Source organism: Scyliorhinus torazame, chromosome 14 (assembly GCF_047496885.1).
Source record: "Scyliorhinus torazame isolate Kashiwa2021f chromosome 14, sScyTor2.1, whole genome shotgun sequence".
Lineage (NCBI taxonomy): Eukaryota > Metazoa > Chordata > Chondrichthyes > Carcharhiniformes > Scyliorhinidae > Scyliorhinus > Scyliorhinus torazame.
The window spans coordinates 225,187,049-225,211,326 of record NC_092720.1 but is presented as its reverse complement, the minus strand read 5'-3'; the positions used below and the strand labels follow the sequence as shown (position 1 = coordinate 225,211,326).

The 24,278-nt window shown below is 57.5% G+C and overlaps 1 protein-coding gene across 1 annotated transcript in view; it reads left to right on the top strand.

Annotated features, from left to right (window-relative positions):
- The window catches only part of LOC140389188 (hemicentin-1-like), a 252,044-nt gene that overhangs the window by 178,926 nt on the left and 48,840 nt on the right, over nucleotides 1-24,278 (top strand). The window contains exon 3 of the mRNA XM_072473350.1: nucleotides 13,673-13,936. Within this exon, the coding sequence (XP_072329451.1) occupies nucleotides 13,673-13,936 (264 nt within the window). The remainder of the gene's footprint in view (nucleotides 1-13,672; nucleotides 13,937-24,278) is intronic.

The window sequence follows — 24,278 nt, the reverse complement described above, 5'->3', positions numbered from 1 at the left end:
GAGTGAGATCGCTGGTTTGTATTCTGGGAGTGAGATCGCTAATTTGTGTTCCTTGGATTGCGATCGCTGGTTTGTGTTCTCTGGAGTGAGATCGCTGGTTTGTGTTCCTTGGAGAGAGATCGCTGGTTTGTGTTCTGGAAGTGAAATCGCTGAGTTGTGTTCTTTGGAGTGTGATCGCTGGTTTGTGTTCTGGGAGTGAGATCGCTGGTTTGTGTTTCTGGAGTGAGATCGCTGGTTTGTGTTCTGGGAGGTGGATCGCCGGTTTGTGTTCTGGGAGTGAGATCGCTGGTTTGCGTTCTGGGAGTGAGATCGCTGGTTTGTGTTCTGGGAGTGAGATCGCTGGATTGTGTTATGGGAGTGAGATCGCTGGTTTGTGTTCCTTGGAGTGAGATCGCTGCTTTGTGTTCTGGGTCTGAGATCGCTGGTTTGTGTTCTCTAGAGTGAGGTCGCTGGTTTGTGTTCTGGAGTGAGATCACTGGTTTGTGTTCTGGGAGTGAGATCGCTGGTTTATGTTCTGGGTCTGAGATCGCTGGTTTGTGTTCTAGGAGTGAGATCGCTGGTTTGTGTTCTCTGGAGTGAGATCGCTGGATTGTGTTCTCTGGAGTGAGATCGCTGGTTTGTGTTCTGGGAGTGACATCGCTGGTTTGTGTTCTGGGAGTGAGATCCCTGGTTTGTGTTCTGGGAGTGACATCGCTGGTTTGTGTTCTGGGAGTGAGATCGCTAGTTTGTGATCTGGGGGTGAGATCGCTGGTTTGTGTTCTGGGAGTGAGATCGCTGGTTTGTGTTCTGGGAGTGAGATCGCTGGTTTGCGTTCTGGGAGCGAGATCCCTGGTTTGTGTTCTGGGAGTGAGATCCCTGGTTTGTGTTCTGGGAGTGAGATCGTTGGTTTGTGTTCTGGGAGTGAGATCGCTGGTTTGTGTTCTCTGGAGTGAGATCGCTGGATTGTGTTCTCTGGAGTGAGATCGCTGGTTGGTGTTCCTTGGAGTGAGATCGCTGGTTTGTGTTCTGGGAGTGAGATCGCTGGTTTGTGTTCTCTGGAGTGAGATCGCTGGTTTGTGTTCTGGGAGTGACATCGCTGGTTTGTGACCTGGGAGTGAGATCGCTGGTTTGTGTTCTGGGAGTGAGATCACTGGTTTGTGTTCTGGGAGTGAGATCGCTGGTTTGCGTTCTGGGAGTGAGATCGCTGGTTTGTGTTCTGGGAGTGAGATCCCTGGTTTGTGTTCTGGGAGTGAGATCGCTGGTTTGTGTTCTGGGAATGGGATCGTTGGTTTGTGGTCTGGGAGTGAGATCGCTGGTTTGTGTTCTGGGAGTGAGATTGCTGGTTCGTGTTCCTTGAGTGAGATCGCTGGTTTGTGTTCTGGGAGTGAGATCCCTGGTTAGTGTTCTGGGAGTGAGATCGCTGGTTTGTGTTCTGGGAGTGAGATCGCTGGTTTGTGTTCTGGGAGTGAGATCGCTGGTTTGTGTTCTGGGAGTGAGATTGCTGGTTTGTGTTCTCTGGAGTGTTATCGCTGGTTTGTGTTCTCTGGAGTGTGATCGCTGGTTTGTGTTCTCTGGAGAGAGATCGCTGGTTTGTGTTCTGGGAGTGAGATCGCTGGTTTGTGTTCTGGGAGTGAGATCGCTGGTTTGTGTTCTGGGAGTGAGATCGCTGGTTTGTGTTCTGGGAGTGAGATCGCTGGTTTGTTTTCTGGGAGTGAGATCGCTGGTTTGTGTTCTGGGAGTGAGATCGCTGGTTTGTGTTCTCCGGAGTGAGATCGCTGATTTGTGTTCTGGGAGTGAGATCGCTAATTTGTGTTCCTTGGATTGCGATCGCTGGTTTGTGTTCTCTGGAGTGAGATCGCTGGTTTGTGTTCCTTGGAGAGAGATCGCTGGTTTGTGTTCTGGGAGTGAGATCGCTGGTTTGTGTTCTGGGAGTGAGATCGCTGGTTTGTGTTCTGGGAGTGAGATCGCTGGTTTGTGTTCCTTGGAGTGAGATCGCTGGTTTGTGTTCTGGGAGTGAGATCGCTGGTTTGTGTTCTGGGAGTGAGATCGCTGGTTTATGTTCTGGGTCTGAGATCGCTGGTTTGTGTTCTGGGAGTGAGATCGCTGGTTTGTGTTCTCTAGAGTGAGGTCGCTGGTTTGTGTTCTGGAGTGAGATCGTTGGTTTGTGTTCTGGGAGTGAGATCGCTGGTTTGTGTTCTCTGGAGTGACATCGCTGGATTGTGTTCTCTGGAGTGAGATCGCTGGTTGGTGTTCCTTGGAGTGAGATCGCTGGTTTGTGTTCTGGGAGTGAGATCGCTGGTTTGTGTTCTCTGGAGTGAGATCGCTGGTTTGTGATCTGGGAGTGAGATCGCTGGTTTGTGTTCTGGGAGTGAGATCGCTGGTTTGTGTTCTGGGAGTGAGATCGCTGGTTTGCGTTCTGGGAGTGAGATCCCTGGTTTGTGTTCTGGGAGTGAGATCCCTGGTTTGTGTTCTGGGAGTGAGATCCCTGGTTTGTGTTCTGGGAGTGAGATCGCTGGTTTGTGTTCTGGGAATGGGATCGCTGGTTTGTGGTCTGGGAGTGAGATCGCTGGTTTGTGTTCTGGGAGTGAGATTGCTGGTTCGTGTTCCTTGAGTGAGATCGCTGGTTTGCGTTCTGGGAGTGAGATCCCTCTGTTAGTGTTCTGGGAGTGAGATCGCTGGTTTGTGTTCTGGGAGTGAGATCGCTGGTTTGTGATCTGGGAGTGAGATCGCTGGTTTGTGTTCTGGGAGTGAGATCGCTGGTTTGTGTTCTGGGAGTGAGATCGCTGGTTTGCGTTCTGGGAGTGAGATCCCTGGTTTGTGTTCTGGGAGTGAAATCCCTGGTTTGTGTTCTGGGAGTGAGATCGCTGGTTTGTGTTCCTTGGATTGCGATCGCTGGTTTTGTTCTCTGGAGTGAGATCGCTGGTTTGTGTTCCTTGGAGAGAGATCGCTGGTTTGTGTTCTGGGAGTGTGATCGCTGATTTGTGTTCTCTGGAGTGAGATCGCTGGTTTGTGTTCTGGGAGTGAGATCGCTGGTTTGTGTTTCTGGAGTGAGATCGCTGGTTTGTGTTCTGGGAGTGGGATCGCTGGTTTGTGTTCTGGGATTGAGATCGCTGGTTTGCGTTCTGGGAGTGCGATCGATGGTTTGTGCTCTAGGAGTGAGATCGCTGGTTTGTGTTCTGGGAGTGAGATCGCTGGTTTGTGTTCCTTGGAGTGAGGTCGCTGGTTTGTGTTCTGGGTGTGAGATCGCTGGTTTGTGTTCTCTAGAGTGAGGTCGCTGGTTTGTGTTCTGGAGTGAGATCGCTGGTTTGTGTTCTGGGAGTGAGATCGCTGGTTTATGTACTGGGTCTGAGATCGCTGGTTTGTGTTCTGGGAGTGAGATCGCTGGTTTGTGTTCTCTGGAGTGAGATCGCTGGATTGTGTTCTCTGGAGTGAGATCGCTGGTTGGTGTTCCTTGGAGTGAGATCGCTGGTTTGTGTTCTGGGAGTGAGATCGCTGGTTTGTGTTCTCTGAAGTGAGATCGCTGGTTTGTGTTCTGGGAGTGACATCGCTGGTTTGTGTTCTGGGAGTGAGATCCCTGGTTTGTGTTCTGGGAGTGACATCGCTGGTTTGTGTTCTCTAGAGTGAGGTCGCTGGTTTGTGTTCTGGTGTGAGATCGCTGGTTTGTGTTCTGGGAGTGAGATCGCTGGTTTATGTTCTGGGTCTGAGACCGCTGGTTCGTGTTCTGGGAGTGAGATCGCTGTTTGGGTTCTCTGGAGTGAGATCGCTGGATTGTGTTCTCTGGAGTGAAATCGCTGGTTGGTGTTTCTTGGAGTGAGATCGCTGGTTTGTGTTCTGGGAGTGACATCGCTGGTTTGTGTTCTGCGAGTGAGATCCCTGGTTTGTGTTCTGGGAGTGAGATTGCTGGTTTGTGTTCTGGGAGTGAGATTGCTAATTTGTGTTCCTTGGATTGCGATTGCTGGTCTGTGTTCTCTGGAGTGAGATCGCTGGTTTGTGTTCCTTGGAGAGAGATCGCTGGTTTGTGTTCTGGAAGTGAAATCGCTGGTTTGTGTTTCTGGAGTGAGATCGCTGGTTTGTGTTCCTTGGAGAGAGATCGCTGGTTTGTGTTCTGGAAGTGAAATCGCTGGTTTGTGTTTCTGGAGTGAGATCGCTGGTTTGTGTTCTGGGAGTGGGATCGCTGGTTTGCGTTCTGGGAGTGAGATCGCTGGTTTGTGTTCAGGGAGTGAGATCGCTGGTTTGTGTTCTGGGAGTGAGATCGCTGGTATGTGTTCCTTGGAGTGAGATCGCTGGTTTGTGTTCTGGGTGTGAGATCGCTGGTTTGTGTTCTCTAGAGTGAGGTCGCTGGTTTGTGTTCTGGAGTGAGATCGCTGGTTTGTGTTCTGGGAGTGAGATCGCTGGTTTATGTTCTGGGTCTGAGATCGCTGGTTTGTGTTCTGGGAGTGAGATCGCTGGTTTGTGTTCTCTGGAGTGAGATCGCTGGATTGTGTTCTCTGGAGTGAGATCGCTGGTTTGTGTTCTGGGAGTGAGATCGCTGGTTTGTGTTCCTTGAGTGAAATCGCTGGTTTGTGTTCTCTGGAGTATTATCGCTGGTTTGTGTTCTCTGGAGTGTGATCGCTGGTTTGTGTTCTGGGAGTGAGATCGCTTGTTTGTGTTCTGGGAGTGAGATCGCTGGTTTGTGTTCTGGGAGTGAGATCGCTGGTATGTGTTCTGGGAGTGAGATCGCTGGTTTGTGTTCTGGGAGTGAGATCGCTGGTTTGTGTTCTGGGAGTGAGATCGCTGGTTTGTGTTCTCCGGAGTGAGATCGCTGGTTTGTGTTCTGGGAGTGAGATCGCTAATTTGTGTTCCTTGGATTGCGTTCGCTGGTTTGTGTTCTCTGGAGTGGGATCGCTGGTTTGTGTTCCTTGGAGAGAGATCGCTGGTTTGTGTTCTGGGAGTGTGATCGCTGATTTGTGTTCTCTGGAGTGAGATCGCTGGTTTGTGTTCTGGGAGTGAGATCGCTGGTTTGTGTTTCTGGAGTGAGATCGCAGGTTTGTGTTCTGGGAGTGGGATCGCTGGTTTGTGTTCTGGGAGTGAGATCGCTGGTTTGCGTTCTGGGAGTGACATCGCTGGTTTGTGTTCTGGGAGTGAGATCCCTGGTTTGTGTTCTGGGAGTGACATCGCTGGTTTGTGTTCTCTAGAGTGAGGTCGCTGGTTTGTGTTCTGGTGTGAGATCGCTGGTTTGTGTTCTGGGAGTGAGATCGCTGGTTTATGTTCTGGGTCTGAGACCGCTGGTTCGTGTTCTGGGAGTGAGATCGCTGTTTGGGTTCTCTGGAGTGAGATCGCTGGATTGTGTTCTCTGGAGTGAAATCGCTGGTTGGTGTTTCTTGGAGTGAGATCGCTGGTTTGTGTTCTGGGAGTGACATCGCTGGTTTGTGTTCTGCGAGTGAGATCCCTGGTTTGTGTTCTGGGAGTGAGATTGCTGGTTTGTGTTCTGGGAGTGAGATTGCTAATTTGTGTTCCTTGGATTGCGATTGCTGGTCTGTGTTCTCTGGAGTGAGATCGCTGGTTTGTGTTCCTTGGAGAGAGATCGCTGGTTTGTGTTCTGGGAGTGAGATCGCTGGTTTATGTTCTGGGTCTGAGACCGCTGGTTCGTGTTCTGGGAGTGAGATCGCTGTTTGGGTTCTCTGGAGTGAGATCGCTGGATTGTGTTCTCTGGAGTGAAATCGCTGGTTGGTGTTTCTTGGAGTGAGATCGCTGGTTTGTGTTCTGGGAGTGACATCGCTGGTTTGTGTTCTGCGAGTGAGATCCCTGGTTTGTGTTCTGGGAGTGAGATTGCTGGTTTGTGTTCTGGGAGTGAGATTGCTAATTTGTGTTCCTTGGATTGCGATTGCTGGTCTGTGTTCTCTGGAGTGAGATCGCTGGTTTGTGTTCCTTGGAGAGAGATCGCTGGTTTGTGTTCTGGAAGTGAAATCGCTGGTTTGTGTTTCTGGAGTGAGATCGCTGGTTTGTGTTCTGGGAGTGGGATCGCTGGTTTGCGTTCTGGGAGTGAGATCGCTGGTTTGTGTTCAGGGAGTGAGATCGCTGGTTTGTGTTCTGGGAGTGAGATCGCTGGTATGTGTTCCTTGGAGTGAGATCGCTGGTTTGTGTTCTGGGTGTGAGATCGCTGGTTTGTGTTCTCTAGAGTGAGGTCGCTGGTTTGTGTTCTGGAGTGAGATCGCTGGTTTGTGTTCTGGGAGTGAGATCGCTGGTTTATGTTCTGGGTCTGAGATCGCTGGTTTGTGTTCTGGGAGTGAGATCGCTGGTTTGTGTTCTCTGGAGTGAGATCGCTGGATTGTGTTCTCTGGAGTGAGATCGCTGGTTTGTGTTCTGGGAGTGAGATCGCTGGTTTGTGTTCCTTGAGTGAAATCGCTGGTTTGTGTTCTCTGGAGTATTATCGCTGGTTTGTGTTCTCTGGAGTGTGATCGCTGGTTTGTGTTCTGGGAGTGAGATCGCTTGTTTGTGTTCTGGGAGTGAGATCGCTGGTTTGTGTTCTGGGAGTGAGATCGCTGGTATGTGTTCTGGGAGTGAGATCGCTGGTTTGTGTTCTGGGAGTGAGATCGCTGGTTTGTGTTCTGGGAGTGAGATCGCTGGTTTGTGTTCTCCGGAGTGAGATCGCTGGTTTGTGTTCTGGGAGTGAGATCGCTAATTTGTGTTCCTTGGATTGCGTTCGCTGGTTTGTGTTCTCTGGAGTGGGATCGCTGGTTTGTGTTCCTTGGAGAGAGATCGCTGGTTTGTGTTCTGGGAGTGTGATCGCTGATTTGTGTTCTCTGGAGTGAGATCGCTGGTTTGTGTTCTGGGAGTGAGATCGCTGGTTTGTGTTTCTGGAGTGAGATCGCAGGTTTGTGTTCTGGGAGTGGGATCGCTGGTTTGTGTTCTGGGAGTGAGATCGCTGGTTTGCGTTCTGGGAGTGAGATCGCTGGTTTGTGTTCTGGGAGTGAGGTCGCTGGTTTGTGTTCTGGGAGTGAGATCGCTGGTTTGTGTTCCTTGGAGTGAGATCGCTGGTTTGTGTTCTGGGTGTGAGATCGCTGGTTTGTGTTCTCTAGAGTGAGGTCGCTGGTTTGTGTTCTGGAGTGAGATCGCTGGTTTGTGTTCTGGGAGTGAGATCGCTGGTTTATGTACTGGGTCTGAGATCGCTGGTTTGTGTTCTGGGAGTGAGATCGCTGGTTTGTGTTCTCTGGAGTGAGATCGCTGGATTGTGCTCTCTGGAGTGAGATCGCTGGTTGGTGTTCCTTGGAGTGAGATCGCTGGTTTGTGTTCTGGGAGTGAGATCGCTGGTTTGTGTTCTCTGGAGTGAGATCGCTGGTTTGTGTTCTGGGAGTGGGATCGCTGTTTTGTGGTCTGGGAGTGAGATCGCTGGTTTGTGTTCTGGGAGTGAGATCGCTGGTTTGTGTTCCTTGAGTGAGATCGCTGGTTTGCGTTCTGGGAGTGAGATCCCTGGTTAGTGTTCTGGGAGTGAGATCGCTGGTTTGTGTTCCTGGAGTGAGATCGCTGGTTTGTGTTCTCTGGAGTGAGATCGCCGGATTGTGTTCTCTGGAGTGAGATCGCTGGTTGGTGTTCCTTGGAGTGAGATCGCTGGTTTGTGTTCTGGGAGTGAGATCGCTGGTTTGTGTTCTCTGGAGTGAGATCGCTGGTTTGTGTTCTGGGAGTGGGATCGCTGGTTTGTGGTCTGGGAGTGAGATCGCTGGTTTGTGTTCTGGGAGTGAGATAGCTGGCTTGTGTTCCTTGAGTGAGATCGCTGGTTTGCGTTCTGGGCGTGAGATCCCTGGTTAGTGTTCTGGGAGTGAGATCGCTGGTTTGTGTTCTGGGAGTGAGATCGCTGGTTTGTGTCCTTGAGTGAGATCGCTGGTTTGCGTTCTCTGGAGTATTATCGCTGGTTTGTGTTCTCTGGAGTGTGATCGCTGGTTTGTGTTCTGGGAGTGAGATCGCTTGTTTGTGTTCTGGGAGTGAGATCGCTGGTTTGTGTTCTGGGAGTGAGATCGCTGGTTTGTGTTCTGGGAGTGAGATCGCTGGTTTGTGTTCTGGGAGTGAGATCGCTGGTTTGTGTTCTGGGAGTGAGATCGCTGGTTTGTGTTCTCCGGAGTGAGATCGCTGGTTTGTGTACTGGGAGTGAGATCGCTAATTTGTGTTCCTTGGATTGCGTTCGCTGGTTTGTGTTCTCTGGAGTGAGATCACTGGTTTGTGTTCCTTGGAGAGAGATCGCTGGTTTGTGTTCTGGGAGTGTGAGCGCTGATTTGTGTTCTCTGGAGTGAGATCGCTGGTTTGTGTTCTGGGAGTGAGATCGCTGGTTTATGTTTCTGGAGTGAGATCGCTGGTTTGTGTTCTGGGAGTGGGATCGCTGGTTTGTGTTCTGGGAGTGAGATCGCTGGTTTGCGTTCTGGGAGTGAGATCGCTGGTTTGTGTTCTGGGAGTGAGATCGCTGGTTTGTGTTCTGGGAGTGAGATCGCTGGTTGGTGTTCCTTGGAGTGAGATCGCTGGTTTGTGTTCTGGGAGTGAAATCGCTGGTTTGTGTTCTCTGGAGTGAGATCGCTGGTTTGTGTTCTGGGAGTGACATCGCTGGTTTGTGTTCTGGGAGTGAGATCCCTGGTTTGTGTTCTGGGAGTGACATCGCTGGTTTGTGTTCTGGGAGTGAGATCGCTGGTTTGTGATCTGGGAGTGAGATCGCTGGTTTGTGCTCTGGGAGTGAGATCGCTGATTTGTGTTCCTTTGAGTGACATCGCTGGTTTGTGTTCTGGGAGTGGGATCGCTGGTTTGTTTTCTGGGAGTGAGATCGCTGGTTTGCCTTCTGGGAGTGAGATCGCTGGTTTGTGCTCTGGGAGTGAGATCGCTGATTTGTGTTCCTTTGAGTGAGATCGCTGGTTTGTGTTCTGGGTGTGAGATCGCTGGTTTGTGTTCTCTAGAGTGAGGTCGCTGGTTTGTGTTCTGGAGTGAGATCGCTGGTTTGTGTTCTGGGAGTGAGATCGCTGGTTTATGTTCTGGGTCTGAGATCTCTGGTTGGTGTTCCTTGGAGTGCGATCGCTGGTTTGTGTTCTGGGAGTGACATCGCTGGTTTGTGTTCTGCGAGTGAGATCCCTGGTTTGTGTTCTGGGAGTGACATCGCTGGTTTGTGTTCTGGGAGTGAGATCGCTGGTTTGTGTTCTCCGGAGTGAGATCGCTGGTTTGTATTCTGGGAGTGAGATCGCTAATTTGTGTTCCTTGGATTGCGATCGCTGGTTTGTGTTCTCTGGAGTGAGATCGCTGGTTTGTGTTCCTTGGAGAGAGATCGCTGGTTTGTGTTCTGGAAGTGAAATCGCTGAGTTGTGTTCTTTGGAGTGTGATCGCTGGTTTGTGTTCTGGGAGTGAGATCGCTGGTTTGTGTTTCTGGAGTGAGATCGCTGGTTTGTGTTCTGGGAGGTGGATCGCCGGTTTGTGTTCTGGGAGTGAGATCGCTGGTTTGCGTTCTGGGAGTGAGATCGCTGGTTTGTGTTCTGGGAGTGAGATCGCTGGATTGTGTTATGGGAGTGAGATCGCTGGTTTGTGTTCCTTGGAGTGAGATCGCTGCTTTGTGTTCTGGGTCTGAGATCGCTGGTTTGTGTTCTCTAGAGTGAGGTCGCTGGTTTGTGTTCTGGAGTGAGATCACTGGTTTGTGTTCTGGGAGTGAGATCGCTGGTTTATGTTCTGGGTCTGAGATCGCTGGTTTGTGTTCTAGGAGTGAGATCGCTGGTTTGTGTTCTCTGGAGTGAGATCGCTGGATTGTGTTCTCTGGAGTGAGATCGCTGGTTTGTGTTCTGGGAGTGACATCGCTGGTTTGTGTTCTGGGAGTGAGATCCCTGGTTTGTGTTCTGGGAGTGACATCGCTGGTTTGTGTTCTGGGAGTGAGATCGCTAGTTTGTGATCTGGGGGTGAGATCGCTGGTTTGTGTTCTGGGAGTGAGATCGCTGGTTTGTGTTCTGGGAGTGAGATCGCTGGTTTGCGTTCTGGGAGCGAGATCCCTGGTTTGTGTTCTGGGAGTGAGATCCCTGGTTTGTGTTCTGGGAGTGAGATCGTTGGTTTGTGTTCTGGGAGTGAGATCGCTGGTTTGTGTTCTCTGGAGTGAGATCGCTGGATTGTGTTCTCTGGAGTGAGATCGCTGGTTGGTGTTCCTTGGAGTGAGATCGCTGGTTTGTGTTCTGGGAGTGAGATCGCTGGTTTGTGTTCTCTGGAGTGAGATCGCTGGTTTGTGTTCTGGGAGTGACATCGCTGGTTTGTGACCTGGGAGTGAGATCGCTGGTTTGTGTTCTGGGAGTGAGATCACTGGTTTGTGTTCTGGGAGTGAGATCGCTGGTTTGCGTTCTGGGAGTGAGATCGCTGGTTTGTGTTCTGGGAGTGAGATCCCTGGTTTGTGTTCTGGGAGTGAGATCGCTGGTTTGTGTTCTGGGAATGGGATCGTTGGTTTGTGGTCTGGGAGTGAGATCGCTGGTTTGTGTTCTGGGAGTGAGATTGCTGGTTCGTGTTCCTTGAGTGAGATCGCTGGTTTGTGTTCTGGGAGTGAGATCCCTGGTTAGTGTTCTGGGAGTGAGATCGCTGGTTTGTGTTCTGGGAGTGAGATCGCTGGTTTGTGTTCTGGGAGTGAGATCGCTGGTTTGTGTTCTGGGAGTGAGATCGCTGGTTTGTGTTCTCTGGAGTGTTATCGCTGGTTTGTGTTCTCTGGAGTGTGATCGCTGGTTTGTGTTCTCTGGAGAGAGATCGCTGGTTTGTGTTCTGGGAGTGAGATCGCTGGTTTGTGTTCTGGGAGTGAGATCGCTGGTTTGTGTTCTGGGAGTGAGATCGCTGGTTTGTGTTCTGGGAGTGAGATCGCTGGTTTGTTTTCTGGGAGTGAGATCGCTGGTTTGTGTTCTGGGAGTGAGATCGCTGGTTTGTGTTCTCCGGAGTGAGATCGCTGATTTGTGTTCTGGGAGTGAGATCGCTAATTTGTGTTCCTTGGATTGCGATCGCTGGTTTGTGTTCTCTGGAGTGAGATCGCTGGTTTGTGTTCCTTGGAGAGAGATCGCTGGTTTGTGTTCTGGGAGTGAGATCGCTGGTTTGTGTTCTGGGAGTGAGATCGCTGGTTTGTGTTCTGGGAGTGAGATCCCTGGTTTGTGTTCCTTGGAGTGAGATCGCTGGTTTGTGTTCTGGGAGTGAGATCGCTGGTTTGTGTTCTGGGAGTGAGATTGCTGGTTTATGTTCTGGGTCTGAGATCGCTGGTTTGTGTTCTGGGAGTGAGATCGCTGGTTTGTGTTCTCTAGAGTGAGGTCGCTGGTTTGTGTTCTGGAGTGAGATCGTTGGTTTGTGTTCTGGGAGTGAGATCGCTGGTTTGTGTTCTCTGGAGTGAGATCGCTGGATTGTGTTCTCTGGAGTGAGATCGCTGGTTGGTGTTCCTTGGAGTGAGATCGCTGGTTTGTGTTCTGGGAGTGAGATCGCTGGTTTGTGTTCTCTGGAGTGAGATCGCTGGTTTGTGATCTGGGAGTGAGATCGCTGGTTTGTGTTCTGGGAGTGAGATCGCTGGTTTGTGTTCTGGGAGTGAGATCGCTGGTTTGCGTTCTGGGAGTGAGATCCCTGGTTTGTGTTCTGGGAGTGAGATCCCTGGTTTGTGTTCTGGGAGTGAGATCCCTGGTTTGTGTTCTGGGAGTGAGATCGCTGGTTTGTGTTCTGGGAATGGGATCGCTGGTTTGTGGTCTGGGAGTGAGATCGCTGGTTTGTGTTCTGGGAGTGAGATTGCTGGTTCGTGTTCCTTGAGTGAGATCGCTGGTTTGCGTTCTGGGAGTGAGATCCCTCTGTTAGTGTTCTGGGAGTGAGATCGCTGGTTTGTGTTCTGGGAGTGAGATCGCTGGTTTGTGATCTGGGAGTTAGATCGCTGGTTTGTGTTCTGGGAGTGAGATCGCTGGTTTGTGTTCTGGGAGTGAGATCGCTGGTTTGCGTTCTGGGAGTGAGATCCCTGGTTTGTGTTCTGGGAGTGAAATCCCTGGTTTGTGTTCTGGGAGTGAGATCGCTGGTTTGTGTTCTGGGAGTGGGATCGCTGTTTTGTTGTCTGGGAGTGAGATCGCTGGTTTGTGTTCTGGGAGTGAGATCGCTAGTTTGTGTTCCTTGAGTGAGATCGCTGGTTTGCGTTCTGGGAGTGAGATCCCTGGTTCGTGTTCTGGGAGTGAGATCCCTGGTTTGTGTTCTGGGAGTAAGATCGCTGGTTTGTGTTCCTTGAGTGAGATCGCTGGTTTGCGTCTGGGAGTGAGATCCCTGGTTAGTGTTCTGGGAGTGAGATCGCTGGTTTGTGTTCCTGGAGTGAGATCGCTGGTTTGTGTTCTCTGGAGTGAGATCGCTGGTTTGTTGTCTCTGGAGTGAGATCGCTGGTTGGTGTTCCTTGGAGTGAGATCGCTGGTTTGTGTTCTGGGAGTGAGATCGCTGGTTTGTGTTCTCTGGAGTGAGATCGCTGGTTTATGTTCTGGGAGTGACATCTCTGGTTTGTGTTCTGGGAGTGTGATCGCTGGTTTGTGTTCTGGGAGTGAGACGCTGGTTTGTGTTCTGGGAGTGAGATCGCTGGTTTGTTTTCTGGGAGTGAGATCGCTGGTTTGTGTTCTCTGGAGTGAGATCGCTGGTTTGTGTTCTGGGAGTGACATCTCTGGTTTGTGTTCTGGGAGTGAGATCGCTGGTATGTGTTCTGGGAGTGAGACGCTGGTTTGTGTTCTGGGAGTGAGATCCCTGGTTTCTGTTCCTGGAGTGAGATCGCTGGTTTGTTTTCTGGGAGTGAGATCGCTGGTTTGTGTTCCTGGAGTGAGATCGCTGGTTTGTGTTCTGGGAGTGAGATCGCTGGTTTGTGTTCTCTGGAGTGAGATCGCTGGTTTGCGTTCTGGGAGTGAGATCGCTGGTTTGTGATCTGGGAGTGAGATCGCTGGTTTGTGTTCTGGGAGTCAGATCGCTGGTTTGTGTTCTGGGATTGAGATCGCTGGTTTGCGTTCTAGGAGTGAGATCCCTGGTTTGTGTTCTGGGAGTGAGATCCCTGGTTTGTGTTCTGGGAGTGAGATCGCTGGTTTGTGTTCTGGGAGTGGGATTGCTGGTTTGTGGTCTGGGAGTGAGATCGCTGGTTTGTGTTCCTAGAGTGAGATCGCTGGTTTGCGTACTGGGAGTGAGATCCCTGGTTAGTGTTCTGGGAGTGAGATCGCTGGTTTGTGTTCCCTGGAGTGTGATCGCTGCTTTGTGTTCCTGGAGTGAGATCGCTGGTTTGTGTTCTGGGAGTGAGATCGCAGGTTTGTGTTCCTTGAGGGAGATCGCTGGTTTGCGTTCTGGGAGTGAGATCCCTGGTTAGTGTTCTGGGAGTGAGATCGCTGGTTTGTGTTCTCTGGTGTGAGATCGCTGCTTTGTGTTCCTGGAGTGAGATCGCTGGTTTGCGTTCTGGGAGTGAGATCCCTGGTTTGTGTTCTGGGAGTGAGATCGCTGGTTTGTGTTCTGGGAGTGAGATCGCTGGTTTGTGTTCCCTGAAGTGAGATCGCTGGTTTGTGTTCCTGGAGTGAGATCGCAGGACTGTGTTCTCTGAGCAGTTTTATTGAATGCTCGGTATTATTATTGAGTCCAGGCACCTTATTATTCTCCACGATTCAGCTTCAGATCCAGCCTGTTCATCTCGAAACGTCCATGTGAGTTACCTATTCTTTCAGTCATATGAAAACTATCTGTTCTCTCTCTCTCTATCTAGGAACTGCAGTGTTCCCCCAAATATCCTGTAATTCCTCCAGCGAGAACAGTATTATTGCTCTGACCTGCTCAGTGCCGGGAACAGTGAAATCTATAATGTGGCTTGTAATCGGAAAGGTTTCTCTTGATGATCGATACAGATTGATTGATAATAACGCAACTTTGATCATTGATAAGGCACAAAAATCAGATTCTGGCATCTACGCCTGTTTTGCAAACAGCCTTTATGGTGAAGCCAACAGTTTCTTCCAGTTGACGGTCAGTGGTGAGTATTTCCAGTTTTCTGTGTGTAAAATACAGTTTTGTTGCAATGTAATGCACTGTGTGCTCACTGTCAGGTCAACGGGTCAATAAAATTCACTGTAATTGGGTGTAAATCCTGGTGAGCAGTAGGTATTCCTGTGAGTGAGTGAGTGAGTGAGTGAGCGAGCGAGCGAGTGAGTGAGTGAGTGAGCGAGCGAGTGAGTGAGTGAGTGAGTGAGTGAGCGAGTGAGCGAGTGAGAGAGTGAGAGAGTGAGCGAGCGAGCGAGTGAGTGAGTGAGTGAGCGAGCGAGTGAGTGAGTGAGTGAGTGAGTGAGCGAGTGAGCGAGCGAGTGAGCGAGTGAGAGAGTGAGAGAGTGAGCGAGTGAGTGAGCGAGTGAGCGAGTGAGCGAGCGAGCGAGTGAGCGAGTGAGAGAGTGAGTGAGCGAGTGAGCGAGTGAGAGAGTGAGAGAGTGAGTGAGCGAGTGAGCGAGTGAGAGAGTGAGCGAGTGAGAGAGTGAGTGAGTGAGTGAGAGAGAGAGAGAGTGAGCGAGCGAGTGAGCGAGCGAGCGAGTGAGCGAGTGAGAGAGTGAGCGAGTGAGTGAGCGAGTGAGCGAGTGAGCGAGCGAGCGAGTGAGCGAGTGAGAGAGTGAGTGAGCGAGTGAGCGAGTGAGAGAGTGAGAGAGTGAGTGAGCGAGTGAGCGAGTGAGAGAGTGAGCGAGTGAGAGAGTGAGTGAGTGAGTGAGAGAGAGAGAGAGAGTCAATCGAGCCTGCGGGACACATAAACAACACCTGATCCCATTTCCAGCACTTGGTCCATCGCCTTCAATGTTGTGACGGCCAAGCCTCACCCCCCCCCCCTCCCAGACAGAGCGTTCCAGACCCTCTCCCCCTCCCAGACAGAGCGTTCCAGACCCTCTTCCCCCCTCCCAGACAGAGCGTTCCAGACCCCCTCTCCCAGACAGAGCGCTCCAGACCCTCCCCCCCCTCCCAGACAGAGCGTTCCAGACCCTCTCCCCCCCCTCCCAGACAGAGCGTTCCAGACCCGCCTCCCCCCCTCCCAGACTGAGCGTTCCAGACCCTCTCCCCCCCCTCCCAGACAGAGCGTTCCAGACCCTCTCCCCCCCCTCCCAGACAGAGCGTTCCAGACCCTCTCCCCCCCCCCCTCCCAGACAGAGCGTTCCAGACCCTCTCCCCCCCCTCCCAGACAGAGCGTTCCAGACCCTCTCCCCCCCCTCCCAGACAGAGCGTTCCAGACCCGCCTCTCCCCCCCCAGACAGAGCGTTCCAGACCCTCTCCCCCCCCTCCCAGACAGAGCGCTCCAGACCCTCCCCCCCCTCCCTCCCAGACAGAGCGTTCCAGACCCTCTCCCCCCCCCCCCAGACAGAGCGTTCCAGACCCCCTCTCCCCCCTCCCAGACAGAGCGTTCCAGACCCTCTCCCCCCCCTCCCAGACAGAGCGCTCCAGACCCTCCACCCCCCCCAGACAGGGCGTTCCAGACCCTCTCCCCCCCCCTCCCAGACAGAGCGTTCCAGACCCTCTCCCCCCCCTCCCAGACAGAGCGTTCCAGACCCGCCTCCCCCCCTCCCAGACAGAGCGTTCCAGACCCCCCTCCCAGACAGAGCGTTCCAGACCCCCCCCCTCCCAGACAGAGCGTTCCAGACCCCCCCCCAGACAGAGCGTTCCAGACCCCCTCCCCCCCCCTCCCAGACAGAGCGTTCCAGACCCTCCCCCCCCTCCCAGACAGAGCGCTCCAGACCCTCCCCCCCCTCCCAGACAGAGCGTTCCAGACCCTCCCCCCCCTCCCAGACAGAGCGTTCCAGACCCCCTCTCCCAGACAGAGCGCTCCAGACCCTCCCCCCCCCTCCCAGACAGAGCGTTCCAGACCCTCTCCCCCCCCTCCCAGACAGAGCGTTCCAGACCCTCCCCCTCCTCCCAGACAGAGCGTTCCAGACCCGCCTCCCCCCTCCCAGACTGAGCGTTCCAGACCCCCCCCAGACAGAGCGTTCCAGACCCTCTCCCCCCCTCCCAGACAGAGCGTTCAAGACCCCCTCCCCCCCTCCCAGACAGAGCGTTCCAGACCCGCCTCCCCCCTCCCAGACTGAGCGTTCCAGACCCCCCCCAGACAGAGCGTTCCAGACCCTCACCCCCCCTCCCAGACAGAGCGTTCAAGACCCCCCCCCTCCCAGACAGAGCGTTCCAGACCCTCCCCCCCCTCCCAGACAGAGCGTTCCAGACCCTCTCCCCCCCCCCTCCCAGAAAGAGCGTTCCAGACCCTCTCCCCCCCCCTCCCAGACAGAGCATTCCAGACCCGCCTCCCCCCTCCCAGACAGAGCGTTCCAGACCCACCCCTCCCAGACAGAGCGTTCCAGACCCCCCCCTCCCAGACAGAGCGTTCCAGACCCCCCCCAGACAGAGCGTTCCAGACCCCCTCCCCCCCCCTCCCAGACAGAGCGTTCCAGACCCTCCCCCCCTCCCAGACAGAGCGCTCCAGACCCTCCCCCCCTCCCAGACAGAGCGTTCCAGACCCTCTCCCCCCCCTCCCAGACAGAGCGTTCCAGACCCTCCCCCTCCTCCCAGACAGAGCGTTCCAGACCCTCCCCCCCCTCCCAGACAGAGCTTTCCAGACCCTCCCCCCCCCTCCCAGACAGAGCTTTCCAGACCCGCCTCCCCCCCCTCCCAGACAGAGCGTTCCAGACCCTCTCCCCCCCTCCCAGACAGAGCGTTCCAGACCCTCTCCCCCCCTCCCAGACAGACCGTTCCAGACCCTCCCCCCCCTCCCAGACAGAGCGTTCCAGACCCCCCCCTCCCAGACAGAGCGTTCCAGACCCTCCCCCCCCTCCCAGACAGAGCGTTCCAGACCCTCTCCCCCCCTCCCAGACAGAGCGTTCCAGACCCCCTCCCCCCTCCCAGACAGACCGTTCCAGACCCTCCCCCCCCCTCCCAGACAGAGCGTTCCAGACCCCCCCCTCCCAGACAGAGCGTTCCAGACCCTCCCCCCCCTCCCAGACAGAGCGTTCCAGACCCTCTGCCCCCCTCCCAGACAGAGCGTTCTAGACCCTCCCCCCCTCCCAGACAGAGCGTTCCAGACCCTCTCCCCCCCCAGACAGAGCGTTCCAGACCCTCTCCCCCCCTCCCAGACAGAGCGTTCTAGACCCTCCCCCCCCTCCCAGACAGAGCGTTCCAGACCCGCCTCTCCCACCCTCCCAGACAGAGCGTTCCAGACCCCCCCCCCAAGACAGAGCGTTCCAGACCCTCTCCCCCCCCCTCCCAGACAGAGCGTTCCAGACCCGCCTCTCCCACCCCCCTCCCAGACAGAGCGTTGGAGACCCTCTCCCCCCCCTCCCAGACAGAGCGTTCCAGACCCTCTCCCCCCCCTCCCAGACAGAGCGTTCCAGACCCTCTCCCCCCCCCTCCCAGACAGAGCGTTCCAGACCCTCTCCCCCCCCCTCCCAGACAGAGCGTTCCAGACCCTCTCCCCCCCCCTCCCAGACAGAGCGTTCCAGACCCGCCTCCCCCCCCCTCCCAGACAGAGCGTTCCAGACCCTCTCCCCCCCCTCCCAGACAGAGCGTTCCAGACCCTCTCCCCCCCTCCCAGACAGAGCGTTCCAGACCCTCTCCCCCCCTCCCAGACAGCGCGTTCCAGACCCTCTCCCCCCCCCCTCCCAGACAGAGCGTTCCAGACTCGCCTCTCCCCCCTCCCAGACAGAGCGTTCCAGACTCGCCTCTCCCCCCCCCTCCCAGACAGAGCGTTCCAGACTCGCCTCTCCCCCCCCCTCCCAGACAGAGCGTTCCAGACCCGCCTCTCCCCCCCCTCCCAGACAGAGCGTTCCAGACCCTCCCCCCACTCCCAGACAGAGCGTTCCAGACCCTCTACCCCCCTCCCAGACAGAGTGTTCCAGACCCTCCCCCCCCCTCCAAGACAGAGCGTTCCTGACCCTCCCCCCCCCTCCCAGACAGAGCGTTCCAGACCCTCTCCCCCCCTCCCAGACAGAGCGTTCCAGACCCTCCCCCCCCCTCCCAGACAGAGCGTTCCAGACCCTCTCCCCCCCTCCCAGACAGAGCGTTCCAGACCCTCTCCCCCCTCCCAGACAGAGCGTTCCAGACCCGCCTCTCCCCCCCTCCCAGACAGAGCGTTCCAGACCCTCTCACCCCCTCCCAGACAGAGCGTTCCAGACCCGCATCCCCCCTCCCAGACAGAGCGTTCCAGACCCGCCTCCCCCCCCTCCCAGACAGAGCGTTCCAGACCCGCATCCCCCCTCCCAGACAGAGCGTTCCAGACCCTCTCCCCCCTCCCACACAGAGTGTTCCAGACCCTCTCCCCCCTCCCAGACAGAGCGTTCCAGACCCTCTCCCCCCTCCCACACAGAGTGTTCCAGACCCTCTCCCCCCCTCCCAGACAGAGCATTCCAGACCCTCCCCCCCCTCCCAGACAGAGCGTTCCAGACCCTCCCCCCCCTCCCAGACAGAGCGTTCCTGACCCTCACCCCCCCCTCCCAGACAGAGCGTTCCAGACCCTCTCCCCCCTCCCAGACAGAGCGTTCCAGACCCTCCCCCCCCCCTCCCAGACCGAGCGTTCCAGACCCTCCCCCCCCTCCCAGACAGAGCGTTGCAGACCCTCACCCCCCCTCCCAGACAGAGCGTTCCAGACCCTCTCCCCCCTCCCAGACAGAGCGTTCCAGACCCTCTCCCCCCCTCCCAGACAGAGCGTTCCAGACCCTCTCCCCCCCCCTCCCAGACAGAGCGTTCCAGACCCTCACCCCCCTCCCAGACAGAGCGTTCCAGACCCTCTCCCCCCCTCCCAGACAGAGCGTTCCAGACCCTCTCCCCCCCTCTCCCAGACAGAGCGTTCCAGACCCGCCTCTCCCCCCTCCCAGACAGAGCGTTCCAGACCCGCCTCTCCCCCCTCCCAGACAGAGCGTTCCAGACCCTCTCCCCCCCTCCCAGACAGAGCGTTCTAGACCCTCTTCCCCCCCCAGACAGAGCGTTCCAGACCCTCTCCCCCCCTCCCAGACAGAGCGTTCCAGACCCTCTCCCCCCCTCCCAGACAGAGCGTTCCAGACCCGCCTCTCCCCCCCTCCCAGACAGCGCGTTCCAGACCCTCTCCCCCCCTCCCAGACAGAGTGTTCCAGACCCTCCCCCCCCTCCCAGACAGAGCGTTCCAGACCCTCTCCCCCCTCCCAGACAGAGCGTTCCAGACCCGCCTCTCCCCCCCCTCCCAGGCAGCGCGTCACAGACCCTCCCCCCCCTCCCAGACAGAGCGTTCCAGACCCGCCTCTCCCCCCCCTCCCAGGCAGCGCGTCCCAGACCCTCCCCCCCCTCCCAGACAGAGCGTTCCAGACCCGCCTCTCCCCCCCCTCCCAGGCAGCGCGTCCCAGACCCTCCCCCCCCTCCCAGACAGAGCGTTCCAGACCCGCCTCTCCCCCCCCTCCCAGGCAGCGCGTCCCAGACCCTCCCCCCCTCCCAGACAGAGCGTTCCAGACCCGCCTCCCCCCCCTCCCAGACAGCGCGTTCCAGACCCTCTCCCCCACTCCCAGACAGAGCGTTCCAGACTCGCCTCTCCCCCCCCCTCCCAGACAGAGCGTTCCAGACCCTCTCCCCCCCTCCCAGACAGAGCGTTCCAGACCCTCCCCCCCCCTCCCAGACAGAGCGTTCCAGACCCTCCCCCCCCCTCCCAGACAGAGCGTTCCAGACCCTCTCCCTTCTCCCAGACAGAGCGTTCCAGACCCTCTCCCCCCCTCCCAGACAGAGCGTTCCAGACCCTCTCCCCCCTCCCAGACAGAGCGTTCCAGACCCTCCCCCCCCCTCCCAGACAGAGCGTTCCAGACCCTCCCCCCCCCTCCCAGACAGAGCGTTCCAGACCCTCACCCCCCCTCCCAGACAGAGCGTTCCAGACCCTCTCCCCCCCTCCCAGACAGAGCGTTCCAGACCCTCTCCCCCCTCCCAGACAGAGCGTTCCAGACCCTCTCCCCCCCTCCCAGACAGAGCGTTCCAGACCCGCCTCCCCCCCTCCCAGACAGAGCGTTCCAGACCCTCACCCCCCTCCCAGACAGAGCATTCCAGACCCTCCCCCCCCTCCCAGACAGAGCGTTCCAGACCCGCCTCTCCCCCCCTCCCAGACAGAGCGTTCCAGACCCTCTTCCCCCCCCCCTCCCAGACAGAGCGTTACAGACCCTCCCCCCCCCTCCCAGACAGAGCGTTCCAGACCCGCCTCTCCCCCCCTCCCAGACAGAGCGTTCCAGACCCTCCCCCCCTCCCAGACAGAGCGTTCCAGACCCGCCTCCCCCCTCCCAGACAGAGCGTTCCAGACACTCTCCCCCCCCTCCCAGACAGAGCATTCCAGACCCTCCCCCCCTCCCAGACAGAGCGTTCCAGACCCTCTCCCCCCCCCCTCCCAGACAGAGCGTTCCAGACACTCTCCCCCCCCCTCCCAGACAGAGCATTCCAGACCCTCTCCCCCCTCCCAGACAGAGCGTTCCAGACCCGCCTCTCCCCCCCCTCCCAGGCAGCGCGTCCCAGACCCTCCCCCCCCTCCCAGACAGAGCGTTCCAGACCCGCCTCTCCCCCCCCTCCCAGGCAGCGCGTCCCAGACCCTCCCCCCCCTCCCAGACAGAGCGTTCCAGACCCGCCTCTCCCCCCCTCCCAGACAGAGCGTTCCAGACCCTCTCCCCCCCTCCCAGACAGAGCGTTCCAGACCCGCCTCCCCCCCCCTCCCAGACAGCGCGTTCCAGACCCTCTCCCCCCCCTCCCAGACAGTGCGTTCCAGACCCGCCTCTCCCCCCCCCTCCCAGACAGAGCGTTCCAGACCCTCCCCCCCTCCCAGACAGAGCGTTCCAGACCCTCTCCCCCCTCCCAGACAGAGCGTTCCAGACCCTCCCCCCCCCCTCCCAGACAGAGCGTTCCTGACCCTCACCCCCCCCCTCCCAGACAGAGCGTTCCAGACCCTCCCCCCCCCCTCCCAGACAGAGCGTTCCAGACCCTCACCCCCCTCCCAGACAGAGCGTTCCAGACCCTCTCCCCCCCTCCCAGACAGAGCGTTCCAGACCCTCTCCCCCCCTCCCAGACAGAGCGTTCCAGACCCGCCTCCCCCCCTCCCAGACAGAGCGTTCCAGACCCTCACCCCCCTCCCAGACAGAGCATTCCAGACCCTCTCCCCCTCCCAGACAGCGCGTTCCAGACCCGCCTCTCCCCCCCTCCCAGACAGAGCGTTCCAGACCCTCTTCCCCCCCCCCTCCCAGACAGAGCGTTACAGACCCTCCCCCCCCCTCCCAGACAGAGCATTCCAGACCCGCCTCTCCCCCCCTCCCAGACAGAGCGTTCCAGACCCTCCCCCCCTCCCAGACAGAGCGTTCCAGACCCGCCTCCCCCCTCCCAGACAGAGCGTTCCAGACCCTCTCCCCCCCCCTCCCAGACAGAGCGTTCCAGACCCGCCTCTCCCCCCCCTCCCAGACAGAGCGTTCCAGACCCGCCTCTCCCCCCCTCCCAGACAGAAAGTTCCAGACCCTCCCCCCCCTCCCAGACAGAGCGTTCCAGACCCTCTCCCCCCCTCCCAGACAGAGCGTTCCAGACCCTCTCCCCCCCTCCCAGACAGAGCGTTCCAGACCCTCTCCCCCCTCCCAGACAGTGCGTTCCAGACCTGCCTCTCCCCCCCTCCCAGACAGAGCATTCCAGACCCGCCTCTCCCCCCTCCCAGACAGAGCGTTCCAGACCCTCTCCCCCTCCCAGACAGCGCGTTCCAGACCCGCCTCTCCCCCCCTCCCAGACAGAGCGTTCCAGACCCTCTTCCCCCCCCCCTCCCAGACAGAGCGTTACAGACCCTCCCCCCCCCTCCCAGACAGAGCATTCCAGACCCGCCTCTCCCCCCCTCCCAGACAGAGCGTTCCAGACCCTCCCCCCCTCCCAGACAGAGCGTTCCAGACCCGCCTCCCCCCTCCCAGACAGAGCGTTCCAGACCCTCTCCCCCCCCTCCCAGACAGAGCGTTCCAGACCCGCCTCTCCCCCCCCTCCCAGACAGAGCGTTCCAGACCCTCTCCCCCCTCCCAGACAGAGCGTTCCAGACCCGCCTCTCCCCCCCCTCCCAGGCAGCGCGTCCCAGACCCTCCCCCCCCTCCCAGACAGAGCGTTCCAGACCCGCCTCTCCCCCCCCTCCCAGGCAGCGCGTCCCAGACCCTCCCCCCCCTCCCAGACAGAGCGTTCCAGACCCGCCTCTCCCCCCCTCCCAGACAGAGCGTTCCAGACCCTCTCCCCCCCTCCCAGACAGAGCGTTCCAGACCCTCTCCCCCACTCCCAGACAGAGCGTTCCAGACTCGCCTCTCCCCCTCCCTCCCAGACAGTGCGTTCCAGACCCGCCTCTCCCCCCCCTCCCAGACAGAGCGTTCCAGACCCTCCCCCCCTCCCAGACAGAGCGTTCCAGACCCTCTCCCCCCCTCCCAGACAGAGCGTTCCAGACCCTCCCCCCCCCTCCCAGACAGAGCGTTCCTGACCCTCACCCCCCCTCCCAGACAGAGCGTTCCAGACCCTCTCCCTTCTCCCAGACAGAGCGTTCCAGACCCTCTCCCCCCCTCCCAGACAGAGCGTTCCAGACCCTCTCCCCCCTCCCAGACAGAGCGTTCCAGACCCTCCCCCCCCCTCCCAGACAGAGCGTTCCAGACCCTCCCCCCCCCCTCCCAGACAGAGCGTTCCAGACCCTCACCCCCCCTCCCAGACAGAGCGTTCCAGACCCTCTCCCCCCCTCCCAGACAGAGCGTTCCAGACCCTCTCCCCCCCTCCCAGACAGAGCGTTCCAGACCCGCCTCCCCCCCTCCCAGACAGAGCGTTCCAGACCCTCACCCCCCTCCCAGACAGAGCATTCCAGACCCTCACCCCCCTCCCAGACAGAGCGTTCCAGACCCGCCTCTCCCCCCTCCCAGACAGAGCGTTCCAGACCCTCTCCCCCTCCCAGACAGCGCGTTCCAGACCCGCCTCTCCCCCCCTCCCAGACAGAGCGTTCCCGACCCTCTTCCCCCCCCTCCCAGACAGAGCGTTACAGACCCTCCCCCCCCCTCCCAGACAGAGCATTCCAGACCCGCCTCTCCCCCCCTCCCAGACAGAGCGTTCCAGACCCTCTCCCCCCTCCCAGACAGAGCGTTCCAGACCCTCTCCCTTCTCCCAGACAGAAAGTTCCAGACCCTCCCCCCCCTCCCAGACAGAGCGTTCCAGACCCTCTCCCCCCCTCCCAGACAGAGCGTTCCAGACCCTCTCCCCCCCTCCCAGACAGAGCGTTCCAGACCCTCTCCCCCCTCCCAGACAGTGCGTTCCAGACCTGCCTCTCCCCCCCTCCCAGACAGAGCATTCCAGACCCGCTTCCCCCCCCCTCCCAGACAGAGCGTTCCAGACCCGCCTCTCCCCCCCTCCCAGACAGAGCGTTCCAGACCCTCTCCCCCCCCCCAGACAGAGCGTTCCAGACCCTCCCCCCCCCCCAGACAGAGCGCTCCAGACCCTCTCCCCCCCTCCCAGACAGAGCGTTCCAGACCCGCCTCCCCCCCCCCTCCCAGACAGAGCGTTCCAGACCCGCCTCTCCCCCCCTCCCAGACAGAGCATTCCAGACCCGCCTCCCCCCTCCCAGACAGAGTGTTCCAGACCCTCCCCCCCCTTACAGACAGAGCGTTCCAGACCCTCTCTCCCCCCTCCCAGACAGAGCGTTCCAGACCCTCTCCCCCCCCCTCCCAGACAGAGCGTTCCAGACCCGCCTCCCCCCCCCCTCCCAGACAGAGCATTCCAGACCCTCTCCACCTTCTGGGGAAAACAACTTTTCATCAAATCCCCCCTGAACCTCCCACCCCTCACCTTGAACTTGTGTCCCCCTCGGTACTGACCCTTCAACTGAGGGGACCAGCTGCTCCCTATCCTCCCTGTCCATGCCCCTCAGAATCTTGTCCACCTCGATCAGGTCGCCCCTCAGTCTTCTCTCCTCCAGAGAAAACAACCCAAACCCCAACCTCTCTTCATAACTGAAATGTTCCATCCCAGCAACATTCTGATGAATCTCCTCTGCATCCACTCCAACAAAGAATAAAGAATACTACAGGCCCTTCGGCCCTCTAAGCCCGTACTGGTCATGATACCACCCTTGGCCAAAATCTCCAGCACTTCCCTGTGCCGCACCCCTCTATACCCATCCTATTCATGTGTAGCCACTTAAAATGGCTAACTCCCGATTCAAAATGGCGAACGGCAAAGGCTGATGGGAAAGTCAGCCAACAGGACACAAACAAGCAGCTGCAGGTTGAGTGTGTATTTACCTCTGGAAAGGCCAGACAAGATCGATACCAGCAACCATCAGCATAACAAAACACCAGCCATCTGCATATTAATGAGCAATCCCCGGG